General features: G+C 53.9%; 1 protein-coding gene across 3 annotated transcripts in view; it reads left to right on the forward strand.

Moving 5' to 3' along the window:
• The window catches only part of NOL4L (nucleolar protein 4 like), a 125064-nt gene that overhangs the window by 43881 nt on the left and 59257 nt on the right, over window positions 1-21926 (forward strand). For 2 of the 3 annotated variants that reach the window (XM_037497047.1, XM_054697120.1), the window contains exons 2-3: window positions 6268-6423; window positions 12114-12225. In XM_037497047.1, the coding sequence (XP_037352944.1) occupies window positions 6268-6423; window positions 12114-12225 (268 nt within the window). Of the gene's footprint in view, window positions 1-69; window positions 175-6267; window positions 6424-12113; window positions 12226-21926 lie in introns of those variants that run through there. The other variant, XM_037497056.1, reaches the window with a different exon arrangement.

Here is a 21926-nt window from a genome sequence, read left to right on the forward strand (position 1 = left end):
TGTGGCCGGGGGTGTGCATTTCAGTCCCCGGCGTGATTTGAAAGAAGATGGAGGTTCAGCGAAGCAGAAAGGAGGTCTTGGAATATGTGAGGCCTGTTCCAGATGGCAGGTGCGACGCGGTGGCGGCTCCGCACTAACAGTTGGAGATTGTGCACAGGGGTGGAGAAGAGGCAGGTGCTGCATTGACTCCTCAGCTCCTTGTTTGTGTGTTTATTTATTTATGGGGGGAGGTGTGGTCTCATCCCTCTGCCCCATTTCGGCCTGCAGAGCTCAAGCCAACTCTGGGTCCTAAAATTCTGGTGTGAATCTTTATCTTGGAGGGCTTTTCAGTCTCCAGTCCGCAGGAGGTAGTACTCATCACTGAGAGAAATTCTGTCTTTGCCCAATGTAAGCAATAACTGTCCCCCTCAATCATCTGATTGCCCTTTACAAGTGATGACCAACTTGGGGATTCTGAGGAATTTCTCAGGTTGTGGGTGGTGGTCTTCATTCTGGTTTTCTGTTCTTTTCCTTCTGTCGGTTCAGTGTGGTTTGAAAATTTCCTCTCTACCTCTTTCCCTCCTCCTGAAGGCCCCCTCCCTTCAGTCTTCTTTTAGCCCTGCCAGGAGTTAGAATTAGACTTTGTAGGACCTCTGCCCTGCCCACCCCCAACTGCCACCCTTACTTCCAGAACCCCAGTCCTGCCTGAATTTATTAAAATGCGGTTTGGGGAACAGCAGAGACAGTCATGGTTCTAGAAAGAACACGTTGCTAATGTGTGCGGTAGCTTTTGCTTGTAATCTCAGCCACTTAGCTGGCTGGCCCGGAGGGGATGGCGTGGCCTCCTCACATTTGCCTGTGCAATCAACCCCCTGAAGTCTTGGGCTCCCACACAAGTGGTAACCAAGGGTGTTTCCCCAGGGGTGTGTTCAGCTGGCTGACTTTCCCCTCTGACAGCAATTTCATTGATTTTTATACCTTATCAAGAGCTGGTTCTAAGATGCACCAAAAAGGCACCTCCTAAGGACTTTCTCTGTGGTTTCTCCCTTTACCTAGGAACCCAGTTGAGAAATGTCCCTGCTATTTAGCCACATCCTCTCAACCGTGGCCTCGTTGTTGCTGGGAGGCACACACCACTAATATAGTGACAGTGGTACACTAAATGGCATCCTGGTGGCCTGAAACAGTGCGCCCACCTTGCTAAGTATATAACTTATTACAGGCAAGTGACTTAGAGGTTCCAACGGAGATGACAGAATTGCAATCCATTAGCAATTGGATCTCACCTGTCACCAAGGGTAGGGGTCCATTTAATTGACTTAGTGGGGAGACAGGCAAGATTCAGTCAGATTCAGAGGCTCACCTGCAGGGTGAGCCACCCTGGTGGGGCCCTGGTTAATGGCCTGGTAAGACGTGCTGATCTCCCTAATAGGTCTGCAACCCGGGATGTAGCAGACGTGCTGAGTATTCAGATCACTGGAGAAACTGAGGAAGCCAGAAAAGACCTGTCAGGGCATGACCTGCTTGAGTATCAATTCATGTTGCCAGAGAGGCTTTAAAAATCTGATCAGGACTGGAGTGGGGTACATGGCCCTTTCTTTTTTTTTTTTTTTTTAATAACTTTTTTTTTTTTTCAGTGTGGGGCTGATCCCAGGATCCACTCATTTTTTATTTTTTTAATTTAATTTAATTTTTTTTTAAGATTTTTTCATTTATTTATACAAGCACTGGGCATAGTCAGAAGCACAGGAGGGTGAGAGAATTCACCAGAGCCAGAGCGGGGAGCAGAGCAGGCAGAAGGACCAAAGTACACTGCTGAGGGGAGAAGTGGGCGGCAGGAGAGGTCTGCGCACCATGTGGGACCCTCCTCTGGTGGCCGGGGAGCAGCCGGGGATCGAACCGGCGCCGCAGAGGCTGCGGCCTTTCTGTCCATAATCCACAGCAAGTATCTGGGCAGGTGTTTAGAATATATACTAATGTTTCCCAGTAGGATCCTTTTGTTCCCACTATTAGGAAAATTGGCCTTTACTGGAGAAGAAAATATTCATATATTAGGCCTAGAAGCACAGAGCATATACATTTAATGAGCCAATCCCAGTTTTCCTACAAGTTATCTTCCTGTCTCCATCATGGAAATATTCTAATCAAAAATCGCTTAAAATCAGTCCTGTATCAGACTCATCTTGGGAGGGGGCTGTTAAAACCCCAGAAGTGTTAGATTTGGTCTGTCTGTGGTGAGGCCTGAGAGTCTGCACTTCTAGAAAGTTCCCCAGGTGATGTTGATGCAGGTGAGGACTACACTTTGCGGACCACTCTTCCAAATATTCTGAAATATCAGCAGTATTTAAGTAGGCATTAGATGATGGGCTGGCTTTAAGGAAGATGATGCTGTCTAAGAAAGCTACTCCATGAATTTTTAAAAACTATTTCCAGCTCTGGTTTAGTTGGCTTGGGTCTGGCTAGCTATTTTGGAGTTGGATGGTTCAAAAGGATGGTGTGTGTTTCCATAGCAATATTATCCCCCCTGCGCCAGGGCCCCAGAGGTCGGTCCTGCGCAATTGGCAATGGGCGTGTTTTTCATGACTTTTCCCTTGGGGTGCTGCCCGGGGCCATTCCATCACTCCTGGTTGGCCTTCCCAGGAAGTCGGGATAGTCAGGAGGCTCCAGGCCCCCCCTTTTATCTAGCCTGTAAATGACACAGAGTTTCCTTTGTCAATCCAGGGCCCAGTTTTCTTAGGGCAGTGGATCAGATTAAGCTAATTTGGGTACAAAGCAGAAGTGGTTGGCAGAGGCGTCCCAAGGCTATGGGGAAGGTGCTTTCCTTTCTCTTAATTAGCAGTTCTTGCCTGGTGGTGCTGTGTCTGGATTCTCAGCTAGGGAAGGCACCTCTCCTGCAGCATTTAGCATGAAGGTTATTGCCTCTGTGGATTCAGGGCATGGCAGAGATGTCTGTAGCACATGACGGCTGTGGGATCCCTTTGTTCTCTTCCCAGGGTTCTCCTGGAAGGCCATATAGATATCCTGGTGTTCTTCCCTGAGGGTGTAGCACACATGGTGTCCAGGTGGCCACAGCTCACCGGAGGACAGTTCAAATGGTGTGGATTCTGGCCATTGCAGGCCGTCTCCCTTCCTGTGTCCTCTCTGCAGTCGAGGTAGACTGATTACGGGGTCCGGGTTTGAAACCAGGCAAGAGAGCAATCAATTTTGAAAGAGGGAACTACTGAAAATGTTCCCCTGAAGAGTTTCTCTGGGATAGTTTTGTGGCCACTTTCAGGTGCAAAGCTCTTGGTTCCTCATGGCTGCCTAAGAGTGAATGTGGGAGGGCCAGGCGCTGGGCAGTGTTTTGCTGTTTGATCTGGGTTAGCTACTCCTGGCTGCGGGAGGCTCATTCCAAGTTTGTGTGGCGTGTTACTTAGGAATTACAGTACGTAAGACTATGCAGCGCTACTGATGGTGGGCTGACCTGGGGTGGGTGGCTGGGGGAGGTTGGCGGTCAGGAGGGTGGCTGTGCTTTCACCTGCATGGAACAGAGGGGCAGGAGGTGAGGGCAGATTCCTAAATCTCAAAGAGAATGTTTACAAGCCTGTATGTGGCAGCTGTCTGACATCTACCCTTACCTTATCCTAGGAACATCCAACTGGGACTTTTTTAGGCCCATTTTAACAGGTAAGAGGTCAAGAAATTACCTGCCTGAGATCACTGAGCTGATTAGGGAGCACTTGCCTTCTCCCCATCTAAAACCTTATCTTTTCATCAAATTTCTGTCTTTATTCCCTCCTTTATTGACCTTTTCCAGAAATATCCGTGTTCTGACCTGAAATAATGTTTTGAGCAGGTAAGCCCATCATTACACCATGGGCTCAGATCACCAAAATGTGGCAGCACTACCCATGCCATCATGCTTCTTAAAAAAAAAGTAAACAATAAAAAATTAAAATCTAGTAGACATACAGAAAAGTACACAGATTGTAATTATTCAGATTAATGCTTTTTTATAAACTGAATGCACCTGCGTAACCACCGCCCAAATCAAGAAATAGAAACCCAGTTATATTTTCATTCTTAAGATTCTTTTGTTTGTTTTTGCCAACATGAGGCTCTCCTTAGAAGCATAATATAATTGACCTGTCAGAACATTTGTTCCATCTGGTTCTATGGTGGCAGTATTTCAAGGTCCCCCAAATGCTGGCGAGTTATAAGTCAACTAATGAATGAGTTAGTCACTGATGAGCCCTTGCGGATGGCTCAGGATTTCAAGAGGGGGACTTAAGATACCCCCCAAGAAAGAGGTAACAGTGTCTCCTGGGTTTAGAAACAGAGGAGAGATGGGGTTTTACAGCTCATTTCATAAGTGAAGCTCAGGGAGATTGAAGATTTTGCCCACAATCTCACAGCAAGGACCAGTAAGCACTCCTCACCCACACCCTATGCAGGCGCACACCTTACCCCCACACCCCAGATGTGTGCTATCTGAAAGTCCCCTTTGAATTGGATCCTGACCAGGAAGGAAGCCATTGGCAAGAGGGCCTGTACAGGGCTGGCGAGGTCACCGCTCAGAGTCATCACTCAGGCACTGCCTGCTGGCTCTAGGGTTTGGTACCCTACATCTCAGATGTCCAACTGCCCTTCCTCTCCCATCTGCTCTCTGCTCTCAAGTTGGCCCCTGGCAGAGAGACAGCCCTTGCTCACTGTTCCTGGCATGTTGGGGAAGCTGCTGGATAAAACCAAACCCTGGATGTTTTGTGAACGCTTGTCCCATTCGGCAGGGCCTTTATGCACCTCGGACTTCGAAGACTAAGGGCCCAAGACAGCTCTGCTACTTCCCAGCCTCTGTCCCACAGGCAGGCCCTGACCCTAGCTACCTCCCGGCGTGGTTGTGATGTTCACTGATATCCTAGCTGGGAAAAGCTTGGAGAATGGCAAAGCACTTCTTAATAACAGTATTTTCCCCACAGTTCCTATGGGCTGGGCTTGGGGCTAAGTGCTGCATGCACATCTCACTTTTTCCTCTCTGTGACTCCTGGGAAAGGTGCTTCTCTTTTCCCCATTTTCTAGATCAAGGATCCAACACTGAGAGAAGCAAAATAACTGCACAGAGCCACTTACACAGCGCCCTGTCCAAACCAGATGAGCAGTTCTAAACTGCCCTGCCTGGCTGCCGGTCAGTAATCAGTCAGTGGTTATTCATGGAGCCTACTATGTGTCAGGCACTGTTCTAGATGCTGAGGAAACAGCCATGAGCCAACAGATGAAGCCCATACCCTCACAGAGCTGATGTTCTTGCGTGGGATCCTTTGGGGAAGACAAATGTCTTAGAGATTTGTCTTCGGGACACTTTTAGAGAAAAACCTGCCTTTTCCCCAACTCCTGCCCTTCCTGCCCCCCACCCCTTTGCTTTGAGTGTCCCTTTAGGGAGATGATGGCTGAGAGCTTGTGTCCCTGAGTCTCTGTGCTTGGTGCAAAAGGAGTGGTCATACCCTGCAGACTCCCCACTCCCTCCCAGCCCCGTTGGGGGGGAGGGTGCAGGCTGGCTGGGCCAAGCAGCTCTTTGCTTTGAAGGACCCCACCTCCATCCTGGCACACCTTGCCAGGGCCAGCTGACAGCACTCATGCCAGCCTGATAAGAGGCTGGGGGGGGGGGTGGCGCTCACGCGGCCCTGCCACCTCCACGTGTCTGTTATTCTCTCCAGCTCCACACACAAAGAGCCCGGGTGCTGTTGCTGGCGCTCAGCTGCTGGAGTGGGGAGGGCGGGCAGTGGTGAAAAGCTTTGCTGAAAGGCCAGGGCGGAGGCAGGAGTCACCCAGGTGATCCTAGCATTCCCCTGGGACCCCAGCCCAGGACCACAGTGAAAGGTTACTGCTAATTGGCGAGCTCCTGATGGGGCCGCATCTATTTAGCACTCCCCCCTCCCCAGAGACTCCCAGGATGGTCTTGGCACAGCGTGTGATTCAAGAGCTCCCCGCCTGAGTCTGGCACAATCTGTCTGAAATTGTGAACATGGAGCCTCCTGGTTTTTTAATTTGTATTTTGGTTGTTGTCTTTCCCTGCCCATTGTTTGTGGTTTAGTAGCGGCAGCCACCCTGACTCTGGCACCCCCCGCCCGGGGGGCCCCTCAGCAGGCGCCTTCCACCTCTAACCCCTCAGACCTACCGCTGGCAGAGGAGGCCTTGCAGGGGTCAGGGAGCAGCGCCGCCATCCCTGCCCCCAACCCGTCCCAGCGGCCTCGGGGCGCAGCTCTCACCCTCCATCCTCCCTGATACTAACACAGCTTGTCCACCCTGTCGCAGGGGGCAGATGGCCTGTCGGAGCCGGAGGGCATCTCTCTGAAGCGGGTCGCTGTGGTGGAAGATTTCTTTGACATCATCTACTCGATGCATGTGGAGAGCTCAGCGGAGCCAGGCAAAGCCCCCAAGCACGCTGGGCAGAAGAAAACCTACCGAGCGGTGAGATTTCTGTCTCTTTGCCTCTGCTGGCAGCCCCAGGCCTTGGCAAGAGGCCACGGGCTCTGCACATGTTGGGTGGAGGGCGGGGCAGGGAGCTGAGGCGTGATGAAACGGCCTTTGGGGACCTAGGGGGGCACAGGGCAAGGGCATGGCAGCCAGAGATGGCTCACGGGGCGAGGGGGCGGGTCCTGTGGTCTGAGCACAAAGGAGAAGCAGGTTGAAGGGAATGAGAGGGAGGGAAGGAGAGGGATGAGGGCAGGAGCAAACCCTCCTCCTCCTGGTTTCTGCTTCACTTATTCCTCCCTCCCCACCCAGCCCTTGCAGCCTGCTCCCGGGGCTGTGGCGGTTGGGGGGTGGGGGTGGCTAGATAATAATAATTAAAAGAGCAAACGCTTCAGTGGCATTTACCGTGTGCCAGGGCTGTCCTGAATGCTTCCTATGTGTGAGTTCATTTGAGCCTCTACAACCCCATGAAGTCAGTATTGGGAGTCCCCAGGGGAACTCTGAGGACCTGGTCTCCACCCTCAAGATCACAGTTTGATTTGGGTAGAGAAGCTGAGAACAAAACCAAGACAGGAGAAGCAGAAATATCTCCGAGACCAGCTTTGAGGAAACAAGAACCCAGCTACCTGGGCGTTCGACAAAGGCACCTCTCGATACTAGAGTTCAGTGCTAAACCAGGGGGGGCTTCCTGGAGAAGGTGGCATGTAAGCTGGCAGTCTAAGCTTTAGGTAGGCAGAAGGCCTAGGCTAGGGGTAGGAAATGTCACACAGGGGAGGAGGAGGGGAGTGTGACCTGATGACGCTATATCACCATGGCTCATACACAGCTCTGAAACATTTGCCCCAGTGCCCACCACCAAGCCAGTGGAGCCCAACACTTGACGTTCATTCAGGCCTCACAGTAGTGTGGACTCTGGCTTCGGGGAGCCATGCCCTCTGTGACCAGGCCTTTCCACCCAGGGCAGATGTGACCACCCCCCAACCCAAAGTTCTTTGTATAAATAGCCTTGAACTGCAGTCGAGGTGACCTCTGTAAGTCTCTGATTTCCCCCATATGGCCTGATTTTTAAAAAAAAAAATCCGACAGTCTGGCTTGTCCTTGTCCTCACAATGATCCTTGCTCTCAACAAACCTTAAGGTTATGCCAAAGACCTCAGAGTGACCAGAGGGGTCGGCCAGGCTGAGGGGAATGGCATGATGATACCATCTGCCCCCCAGCCCTCTGCTTTACAGTACTTATGCTTTGGGGAACAATTTGAGTTCTGAGGGCATTTCCTCCCGAGGATCATGGATAAAGGGCAGGCCCAGGCTAGGCAGTGGGGTTTCGGTGGTGATGAGACCCAGCACCTTTTCTCAGCACTGACTTTGCCAGTGCCGGGTGGCTAGCATCTGCCAGGCCCTGTGCTCAGCACTCCTCCTGAACTGATTCTGAGCCTTCACTCATGGGAAGAATCTATATAGGAAGTACCCCCACTTTACAGATGAGTAGAATGAGGCTCAGAGACGTGGAACCTGCCTCAAGGTCGACTTTCTGAGGCTCACAGCCATGCAGCCGGCCCCAGGGCCTGAGCCACAAGCACTGCACACCCTGCCTCTCACACACCTCCTGCACCTGGCTAGTGAGCCCGATGACTTGCTGTGTCCCGATAGGTAGGCTTGGCCAGGCGATTCCTCTGGCCCCTCAGGGCCCAGTACCAAGACTCACCACAGGCTCTCCCTGGGTATTCATGAAGGCCGGGGCTTGTGGCCTCATCCTGTGGAGAGGGCAGGGCTGAACTGGTCCCTGGGCCAAGCGGACATCCAGCCCTTTGCTCTGCACTTCCTGGCTTCTCGTCCATATGCCCGCCGCGTGCCCCACTTCCCTCTGCCCAGCCTGGAGCTGGCACATGACTGGCAGTGAGCCAGCTGGGCTGCACACAGAGCTGGAATTTCAGCAGCAGGGCCAAGGCTGAGCGGAGCAGGCCTCCTGCAGTGGGTGTGAGGCCAAGGGGGCTGCACCTCCCTCCTCTCCCTTCTCCTCCTCTTCTCCATCTGTCACCCTTCTCATGCCACCCTTTTTTGGGGGGTAGGAGGTGGTGCCTGGCTGCTTTTGTCCCCCTCTTTTCATCTCCCATTTTCCTCAACCCAGCTCTACCTCTTCAGCCTCACTCTGCAGACATGACACCCCCACCCCATCCATGCCTGTGGAAGGGAGCCCCTGAAGAAACTGATGCTGGTGGCTGCAGAGAGGCACAGCTTAGCCCCACGGGGTTTGCATTTGGCCCTTGGCTGAGGAGGGTTTGGACCTGACTGAATGTTTTGCCAAAAATGAATCCTGGGACTGCTTCACTGTCTCTAGGGCATCTGGGACATTTTGGATTCTTCCAGGCCGGGGGTGCCTGTAGGAAGACGGGAACTGGAAGGGAGATGGGCTGACTTGTACAGGGCATTACAGGAGGCACGTTCTTCAGTGGGAAGAAGATCTTTCTAGCACCTACCACTGTCCAGCAGTGGACCAGAGAGGGCAGGCAATGAGCTCTCCACAGCTGGTCCGGGAGCCGGGGTAGATGGCCCTTTACAATGGGGAGCATAGGGGGTTCCTGCATTACTTGCCCCCCCGAGGCAGTGTGATCTAAGGTCAGAGAATCCTGGGGGGTCTTGCCAATGCTGTGGAGGGTTGAAAGCAGGGGAGGGCTCTGAGCAGTTCTACCAAACTCCAGGAGCCCCCATGAAGGACTAGTATTTTTTCAAGGGGCTTTTCTGGTTTGTGCACCCATCTCGGGGGGGTGGGGGGAGCCCTTTGCTCTTCCTTCCTCTCTCCCAGGGTGCCATAGCTAGATCGGATTCCGGAGTCCAGATCTGGCTGCCCAGACCACTTTGGAGCTGGGGCCAGATGTGGTCAGCAGCTGCTCCAGGCCCACCACGTGCTAATCCACCCACAGGGCAGAAGGAGGATCTTGTAAAGTGGTGCAAATCCCCCCAATTGGCCTCATCTGTCTTTGTCGGCCTCTGAGTTGGGGAGGGAAAATGGGGCCTTGCAAGTCAGCGACTCTGCAAATAGCTCCTGCTCTCTCCGCCAGTGAAATCTCTCTCAGTTTTTACCTCACTAAGAAAAAACATAAAAGGCACATTTATGTAAAAGGCAATGTCCAGGCAGGAAACCCCCCAAGCAAGCCTGCAGGCGGCTGAGGGAAGCTGGGTGGGGACAGGGGTCCTGGAGTTCCCCTCCTAAGCACAGCAGCTCCATCTTGATTCATCTTATGTTTTGGAGCTTCAGGATGAGTCTATTTCCAGAACAGTGTCTGTAGCTCTGAAACTATCTGCCAGCCACCATCCCTGGCTGGAGCCTCCTCAGGGATCCTCCTAGTTCCAGGTCATCCGGTGCCGAGGCCGCAGGCATCGCTGTGACACACCGGAAGGACGGGTGAACCAAAAGATGCCTCTGAAGGTTGAAGGTCCCAGTAGGGGGGCATCCTCCTCTGTGGGGGCGCCTGTGGCAGCACAGAGCTGGGCTGGCTCTGCCATTCTGGACTCCGGGGAGCTCTCAGCAAGGCTGCAGACATGCCCTCCACGCCGGGTAGGGCTTCCCTGGACCACGGACCCCCAAGGACTTCCCGCCATCTGCCTTCCGTCCACCTCCGTGGAGCCCAGGGCCAGAGGAGTACACTTGGCGCTCTCCCTCCCTGTAGTGCCCCTGCCAGCCTTTGTGTGCTCTGGGGCCCTGCGAGGCCAGGAGAACTGTGGTCCCCATTGCGGCCCCCAGGCGGAGCCTGGTCTGGGAACTGTTCCTCTGCCTCAGGGAGCAGGTGGCAAGAAGGGCCGCTCCCCATCCCGTGGCCAGCCCTCCGCAAAGTGATCAGCCTAGGAAAGCACTCCCTGAGCCCTGCAAGATACACTTCTCTGCCCAGCAGCAGGCAGGCTCCATGGAGTTGTGCAGGGATGTCCCTGTGGTGTGAACCGTTCCTCCTTGGGAGACTGCGACCCTCCTCCCCCAAGTCCCTCCACTCTGCTCTTCTATGGCCTTAATTGGGACACAGCACCTCAGGGTGCCTATGTGGTCATGTGCCGGCCCAAGTCCACTACAGGCCTCCACTTTGCCCGGTCAATACCCTTCCCTCTAGCCGTCACCCTTTAGCAAACATGGGAGGGACGCGCAGCCCCTGAGGCTTCCCGGCAGCTCAGGGCTGGGAATGAAGATGTCCAAGTTCGTGGCAGGAAAGGCCCCATCCCGAGGCACCAGTACTGAGGGGGACAGGCCACACGGCTGAATGGTACCCTCCCATCTACCAGTTCCAATCAGAGACCGGGGTTTGCCCTTGTCCTTGACCTCCAGAGGGAGGCAATCAGATAGGGAATTTGGAAGGGAGATAACTCATCAAGGAGCCTGCCTGCTCCGCAGAGCATCAAATCAGCTGAGAAATAACAATTGTGTCACCAAAATTAACTCTGCGTTTGCAGCCAGCCGCCAGGCGGGAGTGGCCCCCGGAACTCCGCAAGCCGACTGAGCTGGGAGCGCAGCTAGGTCTGATCTTCTGAGGGCCTGGCTGCAGCCTGGGGGCCCCAGTTCCCTCCAACCCCACCCACCAACCTGCCCTTTCCCGCCTCCTGGCCTCCATGGAGCAAGGTGCATCCCCGGGAGCAGATCGGTGCTGTCCCGGAGAGCAGCCCCCGCCCCCTGTCCGCTGACCAGCGCCCTCCGCCAACTTTCCCCAGCTGGGCTGCGGCGAGGACGGCGGAACGCCGGGGTGATGCTGCCCCTTAGTGGAGAGGAGAGGGAGGGCCCGGCTTCTGAGGCGAAAACCAGCAACTGGGCAGCTACTGGCCTCAACCAGGGAACCTGGACCCAGGAGGTCCTCCAATCCCCTAAGGCAGCTAAACCAGAGCCAGTGGATTTCCCAAAGCCCAGAGCAAGAGGAGAGGGTTGGGATTCTGGTCTCGTGCGCCCCTCTTCCCCAATCCCCCACCCAGCCTTTTTCTTGTGTTCGCTCCCATCTATTTCACCTTCCCTGATAGCTAGGGGGGCCTCTGGAGGCAGCTGTGGGGCCCTGTGGCCTGGCGCAGGAGCTTTGCTCTGGCACTGCCTCTGAAGAGCTGTGTGATCTTGGGTGAATCAGTTCACATCTCTGGGCCTCATGACCTCACCTGGAACACAGGCGTCCCTAAGAGCCTGTCCAACTTGAAAAATCTGATCCTTGGCATCAGCCTCTCTTTGCAGTTATCCCTAAAAAGGTTCTTCATCTGTGAGTTATTGCAGGAAATATCTTGGAGAACCTGGGGTTCTGTTTACAGGCCCCAGAGTCAGTAGATTTATATGTGGGTCTCAGTTTATCCATCTCTAAGAGGGAAAATTGTTTTATCTTACTCTGGAGCAAGGTTTATAAGCTCATTTTTCAGCAGCTGCAATAAAATGTTCCAAGAGGAATATTACTTACTAGAACATAGGTTAAAGACTAGACACTGTTGAAATGTTTTCTGCTTTGTCAATTTTTAAGCTCCTGTATTCAAATTTTAGAAATAAACAGTTTTGCACCAAAGTACTGACTCATTTCCATGGCTCAGAATGGAGGACACCTGCCCTCCCCTCCTGGAATCCCCACCCTTCCTGTCAAGGGCCAGGAACCTGCTGCCAAAGCACAGCATTTGGTGACCCATGAGCCAGCAGCCTCCCCCCCAGAGCCACATGCCGAGCGAGCCTCCTCTCTCCCCCAGATTGCAGAGACCTACGCCTTCCTTCCTCGAGAGGCTGTGACCCGGTTCCTGATGAGCTGCACGGAATGTCAGAAGAGGATGCACTTTAATTCCAATGGCCTGGAGCCCAAAGGTAGGGGGACAGCGGGCTTGCTGGGGACCTGGGGAGGCTGTGCAGGGAGGGGCTCCCCCACTAGAAGGCTCTCCCCTTACCAGCACAGACAAATATGTGCATGTCCAATAGTTGCCACAATCCCCAGCGGCCAATGTGGGTGCAGGGGTTACCCAGAGAACCTTGTTTGGGTTCATTGTTTTGCTTTTTACCTTTTTTTTTTTTAAATGACACGTTTCAGTTAGAGACCAACAGTACCTTCCTATTGCCCTTTAAGGCCCAGGCCAGACTCTTTTCTCCCTCTGAGGTTCCAAACAGAAATGGCCACGGTGCCCCATTTTCGAAGCTCTGTGATTCTTGCTCCCTGAGTCTCACCCTTGACTCCACCCCGGTGGGTCTGGTCTCGCTGACCCGGCTGTGAGATCTCATGAGACCAGGAGCACAGCCTCCCCTCTGCCCTGCAGCCACAACACCTGCCGGTGGTAGTAGTAGGTTCTCCCGACGGGTTTGTTTCCTTTCTGCACATCCAGGGAATCTTAAAAGATTGGCTGGAATTTAAAATGCCCAGAGCCCTTGTGACCAGCCAAAGTTGATCACTTGGGCCAATATCCAGACCCTCAGCTCTGGTCTGCCCACTGAGATGCAGCAAGGACCCTTACTCTCCCTCACCCCCACCGCCCCGCCAACATACACATATTCTTTCAACCTGCACATCCCCAGAGGCCTCCACTAAATCTGGGGCCCATCTGTTGGCAGGTGGCTTTCGCACAGCAAGACAGGCCAATACATTCGGCTGGTATGATTATGACGCCGCCCTGAGCAATGGTACCCAGGTGGGCGGTTTATCAGGCCTCTCGCCTGCTCCTGGGTGTCAGGTCTGCAAAGGTTGCTGAAGTCAGTGGGTGTTTTACCTGCAAATGGGAACAGACCTGGAGTGAAGTGGGAGCCGTTGACTCAGTGGCGGTTAAGTGGCATTTTCCACATGTGGGGAAGGCGAAATCAAGGAAACCAAGGAGATGAAAACAAAGGAATTGTGGCATAGGCGTCGGATGGGGTTTTCCTCTCATTTGGAGTGTCTGTGGCTCACGTGGGCTCTGTGTGTCCAGAAGTGGGGAGCCCTTCCTGCCCATTACACCACGGCTGCGGCAAGGGGCTCACGGGAAAGCTACAGTAGAAGGAGGGAAGGGACTGAATCCAGCTACTCCCTCCTGTGCGCTGGGTTCCTGGCCTAGGGCAGCGGCTCCAGCCTGGGCTGGGGGGATGGGTGTCCTGGCTCTGCGGCTCAACGACCTTGTGTGCTGACATGATTTTGTGTCTCCGGTTCCTCATCTGTGAGTTAGGGTTACTAATAGTACCCTTCTTAGGGCGCTGATGGGATTTGAGGGTCAATCCCTGTACCCAGAACCAGGCTCCCGTGTAGGAGAGTGCTGTGGCCATTGCAGTTATTGACATAGTGCTCCATGCGTGGTCAGACATTGGCTGAGTAGCTGCAACTCCTGGGTCAAGATGGCACAAGGTACACGCAGGTGGGCCAGGAGGGCCTTCCCTGCTGGGTCTGGGCCCCCGGGGCTCGTGCCCTCCCTTGCCCACCCAGCTCCTGTCCCCTCCAGTTCTGGCCTGATTGTTTCCATAGCAACTGGTAGAGGCAGGCACAGAGCTACTAGCCTGGGGGAACAGAGGTGAAGCGAGAGGGGCTGAGATTGTGGGCTGCTCTGGGTTTATCTCCAGGCTCCATCTTCTGCTTCCTTGCTCTGCGGTGGAGTCAAGGACACTCCTCGACTCCCCTGCTCCTTAGTGAGCCCAGGGCCACTGCGATCCTTCTCCTCTGTGGGCTTCCACGTGGCCATGGCCAGGAGGGCACCAGGCCACAGCCTGATTTTTCTCAGTGCTGCCCCCACCATGCCCTGGCCCCAGGGAGGAAGAGGGAGGAGGAGAAAGGGAGGAAGGGAGAGAGGGAGCGAGCATAAGCGGGGAGCCGCCTGGAATATAAACCAGCTCCGGGGGTTCTGGCCCCTCTCCCCTGGGGCATACTCCCCCCTGGAATGTCACTTCTCTGTCCCCAGCTTCCCCAAGCAAGGCGAGGAGGAGACCCAGAGCGGGTAGGAGACAGAGCTTGGGGTACAGCCGGCCTGGGTGTGCCTCTGTTACTTGCTGTGTGTCCCTTGGTAGATGAGGGGACCTCTCTGAGCACCACCTGCTCGTAACAGCGCCCAAGAGCATGTGGAGCAGCCTATTCGTCCTGATTATAGTTGGGGAAATGAGGCATGAAGCAGTGTCAGGGCAAAATCACCTGGCCAGAGCCTCCCAGAAGGCAAGACTTGTTTCTCATCAGCAAAATGGGAGTGACTGAAAGGAGCGCTAGTGTAGGTGCCTGGTGCAGTGTGTGCCGGGAGAGCTTCGGCCTGGCCCTCACATGTCACACTAGACACAAGACTGCCAGGGAAACCCCCAGTCAGCAGTGTGTCCCCACCCCAATCAGGCAAGCACCCTGGGTCCACAACCTGGACACTGGGCAAACGGGAAGGGTTTGGTTTCTGGAACTGCCAGTAGAAAGCCTCACAGTTGAAAAGACTCTCCTGTCTGCTTAATGGCCAGCGGCATCACTGCCTGCCCATCCTCGCCAGCTGGCAGGGTCTCCCTTCTCCTGCCTGGACTGAGCGCCTGGAGATCCTATCTCGGCGGCCATGTTGGCCTCCCTGGATGCGGTCAGCCACGTGCTCTCTCAGGGCCACCCCTGCCAGCCCTCCCTCCTCCCTCTCCCACCGACCTACAGGGAAAGCCGAGCCTGTGCTGGGCCCCAGAGGCAGGGCCCTGTTCCTGTCCCCAGGAGGTGGGGCAGGAGGGGCACAGGGAACAGGATGGAGACTTCTCGGGAGGCTGCTGGGAGAATGCCTCGCTTCCTGGCCTCGTGTTAGAAAGAAAGAAAGGAAGCAAAGCAGCCTCCCCTGCCTGGTGGTTTGTCCCCGGCAGAGTGTGGGGCCGACAGTCCTGTGCCCTCCCCCAGCACCAGCAGCACAAACAAAGGAGGTTGCCGAGGATCAGGAAGTCTGAGGATAGGAAATTCCAGGGCCTTCTGGCTCCACAGTCTTCTTCCACCAAACCCTGAGCACGTCTGGGTGGGGAGAGGACAGAGAATAAGAACCGGGTTGTGCCGGGTTTTTTGTTTTGTTTGACACAACAAAGTACTGAGTTAGCAGTGGCCAATGCATGTCAGCTGCGGAAGGGTCCCTTCACCAGTGACAGAGCCATCCGCTCTGTGGCAGCCACTCTGCAATCAGATGCAGACTCCTCCACATGGTTTCCAGAACCCCCCCACCCATGCCTGGCCCCTCCAGACACCTCCTTCCTGTCCCTCCCCCACGTGATCACATTCCCGCCCCTGTAGAGCCTTTCCTGGGCAGGCCCGACCTCTCTTGACGCTCTCGGCTCGCTCACCGTGTCGCTGTGGGGAGGTTGCACAGCCTCATCTGTAAAATGGGAGCATTAATACCAGTGGCCACCTCTTGGTGGTCTTGGGAGCACCAAGCGGGAACATCTGGCCAGAGCTCAGTAGCTCCCAGCTGAGTGATTCAACACCAGCCCCATTCAGAGCCTCTCCCCACAAAGCCGGCCACAGCCACTCCCCAGCCCTCTGAGCTACTGCTCCTCAGCGCTCTGATGGACTCAGCGTCTCTCCCACCCCGCTGAGCACAAAGCCTGCCTCTACGCAGGCCCCCCTCCTTCCCCGCCCCGATGCACACCCACCAGTGCTGTGAGCATGGATTCACTTCCCTGGGAAAGAAAGGCTTTTTTTCATCACCCTTTGAGTCAGCCCCAGGCTGAGATCTCTATTTCCAAATCTGAACCCCATGACAGGCCAACTGATCTCGTGGCTCCTCCAGTTCAGGATTTCAGCATGCACACGTCCTTGAACTCCTCCCCTGCTTGGGACAGCTCCTGCCCCTGGCACCCAGGAGCTACCAGTGTCTCCGGGCTGCGGGGTTCTTCCATTCTGTAGGTGAAAACCCACAAGAATTGCCACCGAGCGCTCCACCCCGAGGAGCCAGGGCCACTACCTGAGTTGAAACGCGCATTGGTGGATGAGTGCCACTGGGGCCCAGCTGAGGAGGTTTCCCCCTCCCCGTGCTAACCCCTGCTCTGCCTAGGTAAACTCCAGGCCACTGGTTATTTTCAAGGCCTGTAAAGCTAGGTCTGGTACTTGGGCTGGTTTCAGTTTTCCTTGGCAGACAAGTGTTGAAACAGTCTTTGGGTGGTTCCTCTGCCTCACCCGCAACCTGCTGCATTATTTCTGCTCTGTGACCCTTGCCAGCTCCCAACTCACAGTGGAATCAGGTTATTTGTAGTGGCTGATCGTGACCATTGTATGCGCTGACCACAGCAGGGGGCAAGGAAAGTGACTTCTTCCTTGTTCATGTGTCCACTGTGCTGGCATTTGTCATGTTGGTGAGCACCTGACCCTACGGAGCCCCCACTGGCCCCCACTGCTCACCTCTTTCCTACTAAGCGGATCCTCTCAGTGCAAGCCACTTAGTCATCTCCAGAACTTGGGGCTCCCCACCACCAGAACCTGCCTGAATCCTCACTGTGGTGCCTCTGAGCTCTGACCACCCCCACCCCCCCAACCCCCAACCTCCTCCACCACCCCCCCCCTCGTTGCCCCGCAGCAGCTGGCTCCCTGACTCATTCCTTCACCTGTAGTGTCCCCCCCTACCTTGGTTCTTCCTCCCCGCGAAACTCTCACTTCTGGAACTGCAGACTCAAGCATTTCATTGCACACCAATCGCACGTGCGCATGTGCATGTGCGTGTGCGTGTGCGTGTGTGTGTGTGTGTGTGTGAGAGAGAGAGACAGGCGGGGGCGGGTGGAGAGGGCGGGAGGGTGAGGTGGCCCAGCTTCCCCAGACAGGGCACCTGCCTCTCTTCAGCTCTCCCGACTCAGCTCTGGGCACCAGAAGCAGTCTCTCGTCTGTGAAAATGCTGGGGAGGGAACAAGCCAAGGAAGACCCTCCTCCGGCCTTCCGAGAACGCATCCTAGCCATTGTTTCTGTTTGTACCTTTCTAAACCAAGCTGTGACCGGCTTTATTAGCACATTCTCATAAGCAGTCACGCACCCGCAGGACTCGGGTGACCCCCAGTGAAAGAACACAGCCCCCAGCCTCGTGGACCACTGCACGCGTGGGACGCCAGTGAAGTCTTCGTTGTCAGCTGTGGCTTCATGCCCCATGTTGCCCAACAACTTTTCACCAGACAAGCCCCTGCCTTTTCGGAAATGAAACAGAAGCAGCAGAATTGTCAGTCTGGAGACACAGCCTCTGAAACAGGAACCGCGCCTCTCGGGGGTGATACGGTCTCCAAGTCGTCACTCGAATGTCTGTCTCACGTGTTGCATCCAGCCCTGTGGATTTCGTGGTGTCAGGTCCCCACATACCCCTGGGTTTAAAGCGTCAAGTCTGGGTTGAGATGGGGCAGGAAGGAGAAGAGGGCGTGAGGACACAAAAGCACATTATCTCCCCCCTCCCCCGCCCCCAGTACCAGCCCTCTGAGCCCAAGGGACTGATATGCATTGGTGTCACGGAACCAAGAGGAATTTTTTTTTTAAGACTCATTTATTTATTATGTAGAAGAACTGCGGGGACGCCAGAGGTGTGGGGAATGAGAGGGTTCACCAGAGAGGGCTCCCCACGGAGTGGAGAGCAGAACTGGCAGGCATATGTACTGAAATACACTGCTGAGGGGAGCAGCAGGTGAGACAGGAGAGGTCTGCTGTGCCATATGGGTTAGCTCCCTGGGCAGGGATCAAACTCAGGCTCAGTGATAGCACTGAGACTTAACCCCTACGCCAGGGAGGCCCCAAGAGGAACTTCCTTTAAAAAAAAAGGAGGGGGGGTTGGCCCATTTCAAGCCAATCGCTGAGACTTTTTATTATTGACATTTACTTCTTCCTTGAAAAGCACAAATCTGCTACGAAGAACACAAAATTTCTGCATGTGACAACCTAGCTGTAAAAAGCAAAGCAGCTTTTGGCTTTTGGCTTGGAGGAGACCAAGGTGCAGCCTCCTTTGGTTTGGGGAGTCCAGGTTCACCCAGCACTGGCTGCCTCCACCAAGCTCCCTGAGCTCCACCCAGCGAGACCAGAGCCCTGTGCCTGAGGTGCACTGGGAGAAGCCAGTGCCACATTTGCCTTGGCCCCCAAGATTGGGCTCCTGGGTCTGTCCCCCAAAAATATTGGTGATGACATCGCCAAGGCAAGCAGTGACAAAGGGTCAGAGCACAACAGTGAAATTGGCCATGCAGGACAGGGCCAGGTAGAGACAGTGCCCTCAGCTTCTGCTCCTCATCAGCGCCCTCAGGGAACTGCTGTGAGACAGGAAGCAGCAGTGGAAATCTCACCATTTCTGTGTGTTTTTGGGTCTATTTTTTCCCCACTGGGTTATTTATTACAATTTTGGAGGTACTTTTTTTTTTTTTTTTTTTTTTTTTTATAGAGGCATGCTTTATTTATTTGTTTGCTGGTTTGTTTGTTTGTTTTGTTTATACATGCACTGGGTACAGTCAGAAGCGCGGGAGGGTGAGAGAATTCACCAGAGCCAGAGCGGGGAGCAGACCAGGCAGAAGGACCGAAATACACTGCTGAGGGGAGCAGCGGGCGGCAGGAGAGGTCTGCGCGCCATGTGGGACCCTCCTCTGGTGGCCGGGGAGCAGCCGGGGATCGAACCGGCGCCGCAGAGGCCGCGGGCAGCTTCGCAACCCAGCGCTCAACCGCTGCGCCACCGGGGAGGCCCCCTGGAGGTACTTTTTTAAAAAAAAAATTAAGCATACAAGAGCTGGGGTACAGGCCAGAGGTGGGGGTTGGGGGTGAGAGGATTCACCAGAGCAGAGTGAGGAGCAGAACAGGCAGATCTACTGGAATACACTGCTGAGGGGAGCAGTGGGCAAGTTAAGAGAGGTCTGCCCGTGCCATGTGGGTAGCTCCCTCGCAGGGGATCAACTCATGCAGCAGTGGCTGCAAATAGCTTGATAGCGCTGAGACTTTAACCCCTGCACCACCAGGGGGGCCCTTTGGGGTTAAACATTTTTACTCCCCTATATAAGCACGTGTTCCACTCATCCTCCATCAAACCACCCAGGCCAGTGCCCTCTCTCCATCCCTTCTCAGAAATATCACTGTAGATGAGCTTGTCACGTAGCCCAGCAGATGTGCCGCTGATGATCTCCCTTCCCTCCCACCCTCCCCACCCATCCTCGCTTTCTCTCGCCCCTCCCCCATGCATGCATTCATTCATTTTTACATTTTAAAAGGACGAGTTTATTAGGAAAAGGAGAAGGGATAAAAGACAGACACCTGCATAGTCACAGGTAGCAGGGAGGAGAGCTGCCAGCACCATCTCTAGCTTGAAGATCCCGACACTATTGAAGAGTTCCTGGGACCTTTCAGCCCCTGCATCGACAACAGTGGGGTGGGGTACCCTGCCAGTTAAGAGCTGCAAAGGAACATGTTTCAATAAAGGACCACTTAAGAATGGAAAAAATAAGAAGCAAAGCAAAGTTCCATAGTTTTTTTTTTTAAAGATTTATTTATTTATTTATTCAAGCACTGGGTACAGTCAGAAGCGCGGGAGGGTGAGAGAATTCACCAGAGCCAGAGTGGGGAGCAGAACAGGCAGAAGGACCGAAGTACACTGCTGAGGGGAGCAGCGGGCGGCAGGAGAGGTCTGTGCGCCATGTGGGACCCTCCTCCGATGGCCGGGGAGCAGCCGGGGACCGAACCTGCGCTGCAGAGGCTGTGGGCAGCTTCGCAACCCAGCGCTCAACCACTGCGCCACCGGGGAGGCCCGAAAGTTCCATAGTTTTATAAAACTTTATAATAAATGTCACTCACACTGTCTAGTCACCACCAGTTTACCACCTCAAAATGGCACACTGGCCCCCTGGGATGGGTCTGCAGGGACCCTGTTTTCTGCAGGGCTGTTCTTACCCTTGCCAAGCAGGAATCCCTTGTCCCCACTGGGTAACTTCACCCTTTGTTTGCAGAGGCCTGTTTTACCTTTCTTGTGGCCAAATAGTGACAACATAAAACTTGCCGTTTTAATAAATTTTTATTATATAATCCAGTGGCGTGAATTAGTCTCATCATTGAGCAGCCCTCACCTTTGTCTAGTTCCAAAACCTTTTCATCACCTCCTCAACGGTGTGCCCATGAAGCAATGGCTTCCCATTACTCCCTCAACCCCAGTCCCCCACACCCTCGATCTTATTTTTTGTCTCTGTGATGTGAATATTCTAGATACTCCATCTAAGTGGAACCGCCCGGCATCTGTCCTTTTGTCTCAGTGTTCTTGGACTCAGTGTGTGTTTCCGAGGCCACTCCGGGCCAGATTCTGGCTCTGGAGCAATAGGTTTAACAAGTCGCCCTCGGAGAACCCTCTGCGTTCTCCCCCCTTGGCCCTGGCATGTGCTGCCCCTTCAGCCTGTGTTTGGGGCACGAGTGATGGTGGAGGGCAGACTGGACTTGGTCCAAAGATCACTCCCTCTTCTGCACGACTCAAATTCCAGCCCATGAACCGGAGTGGGCATCAGGGAGAACCTTGTAGGTAAAAGTCCTAGAGTCCTTAGAAGCAGGCAGGAGGGGGCTAGAGAATACAGCACCGAGACTATTCCCCAGGCAGAGGATGAGACAGAGTCAAAGGAGGGCAGCCTGAGTGACTGAATGACTAGCTGGGTCCCAGCTTCAGTGTGACTGCTCCAGGGTGTTGAGCTTGGCCATAGTCGGAGACATCTGAAGGGTAAGCTGAACTGGAAAAGGGGTGATGGACTCCCAGCTTCTTTCATTTATTCCTTCATTCTCTCCCAACATGGCACCTACAATGCAGAACACAGTGACTGGGCGGTGTCTACTGTAGCAGCCTGTGCAGAAGGTAGTTGGCCAGGGATTTCAGGAATTATTGAATATTCCTATCCTTCTCCCCATGAATTCTGTTTCTTGGATCTGTTCTAGAGAGGATGTGATCAGAAATAAAGATCAATATTAATGCACAAAGATGTTCCCTGCAGTGTTGTTTATAACAGTCCCCAATAGGAAACAACTTAAGCAACCAATTGAAGAATGACTTCCGTGAACTATGAGAAAATGGTACATGACTTTGGGAATTATATTTGCAGAGCAAATTTTTGATGTTGGGAGAAAAGCCTATGAGAAAATGTTAAGCAAAAAACATTTTTTTTTTCCAGAGCAGACTATAATTCTCTGTATGCATTATGCTATCAAGGAAGGAAGGAAGAGAAATCACAGGGAAAAAAATAAACAGAAGCATATGCCAAGCTGCTTGGTGCAATTATGGCTTTAAATTTTTTTTCTTTACATCTTTCCACACTGCAAATGCTCTACAAAAAGAACACGCGTTACTTTGATCTTCAGAACAACAAAGCAATAAATGGGATGAACAGTGCTGCTCGCGGTGTGATTAAGGAGGAGCCAGAATGGGGGAGGGCAGGTACTGCAAGCCTGGCTCAGACCAGTGAGCCATATGGTACCTGAGGGGGTTGTGGGGGAATGAGGGAGGGGGGTGTTCACCAGGAAGAGAGCTGGCTTTGCCGGGGTTGTGGGCACTCAAGCATCATCACTGAGGGAAGGTGTGCAGCACACTAGGACATGGTGGGGACTGTGGGAAAATGGGGCACTCGCACCTTGTCTGAAAGAAGTGGCTGGCACTCAAACGCACTGG

The sequence above is a fragment of the Talpa occidentalis genome, unplaced genomic scaffold (genome assembly GCF_014898055.3).
Source record: "Talpa occidentalis isolate TD23 unplaced genomic scaffold, MPIMG_talOcc4v2.1 talOcc4.10, whole genome shotgun sequence".
Taxonomy (NCBI): Eukaryota; Metazoa; Chordata; class Mammalia; order Eulipotyphla; family Talpidae; genus Talpa; species Talpa occidentalis.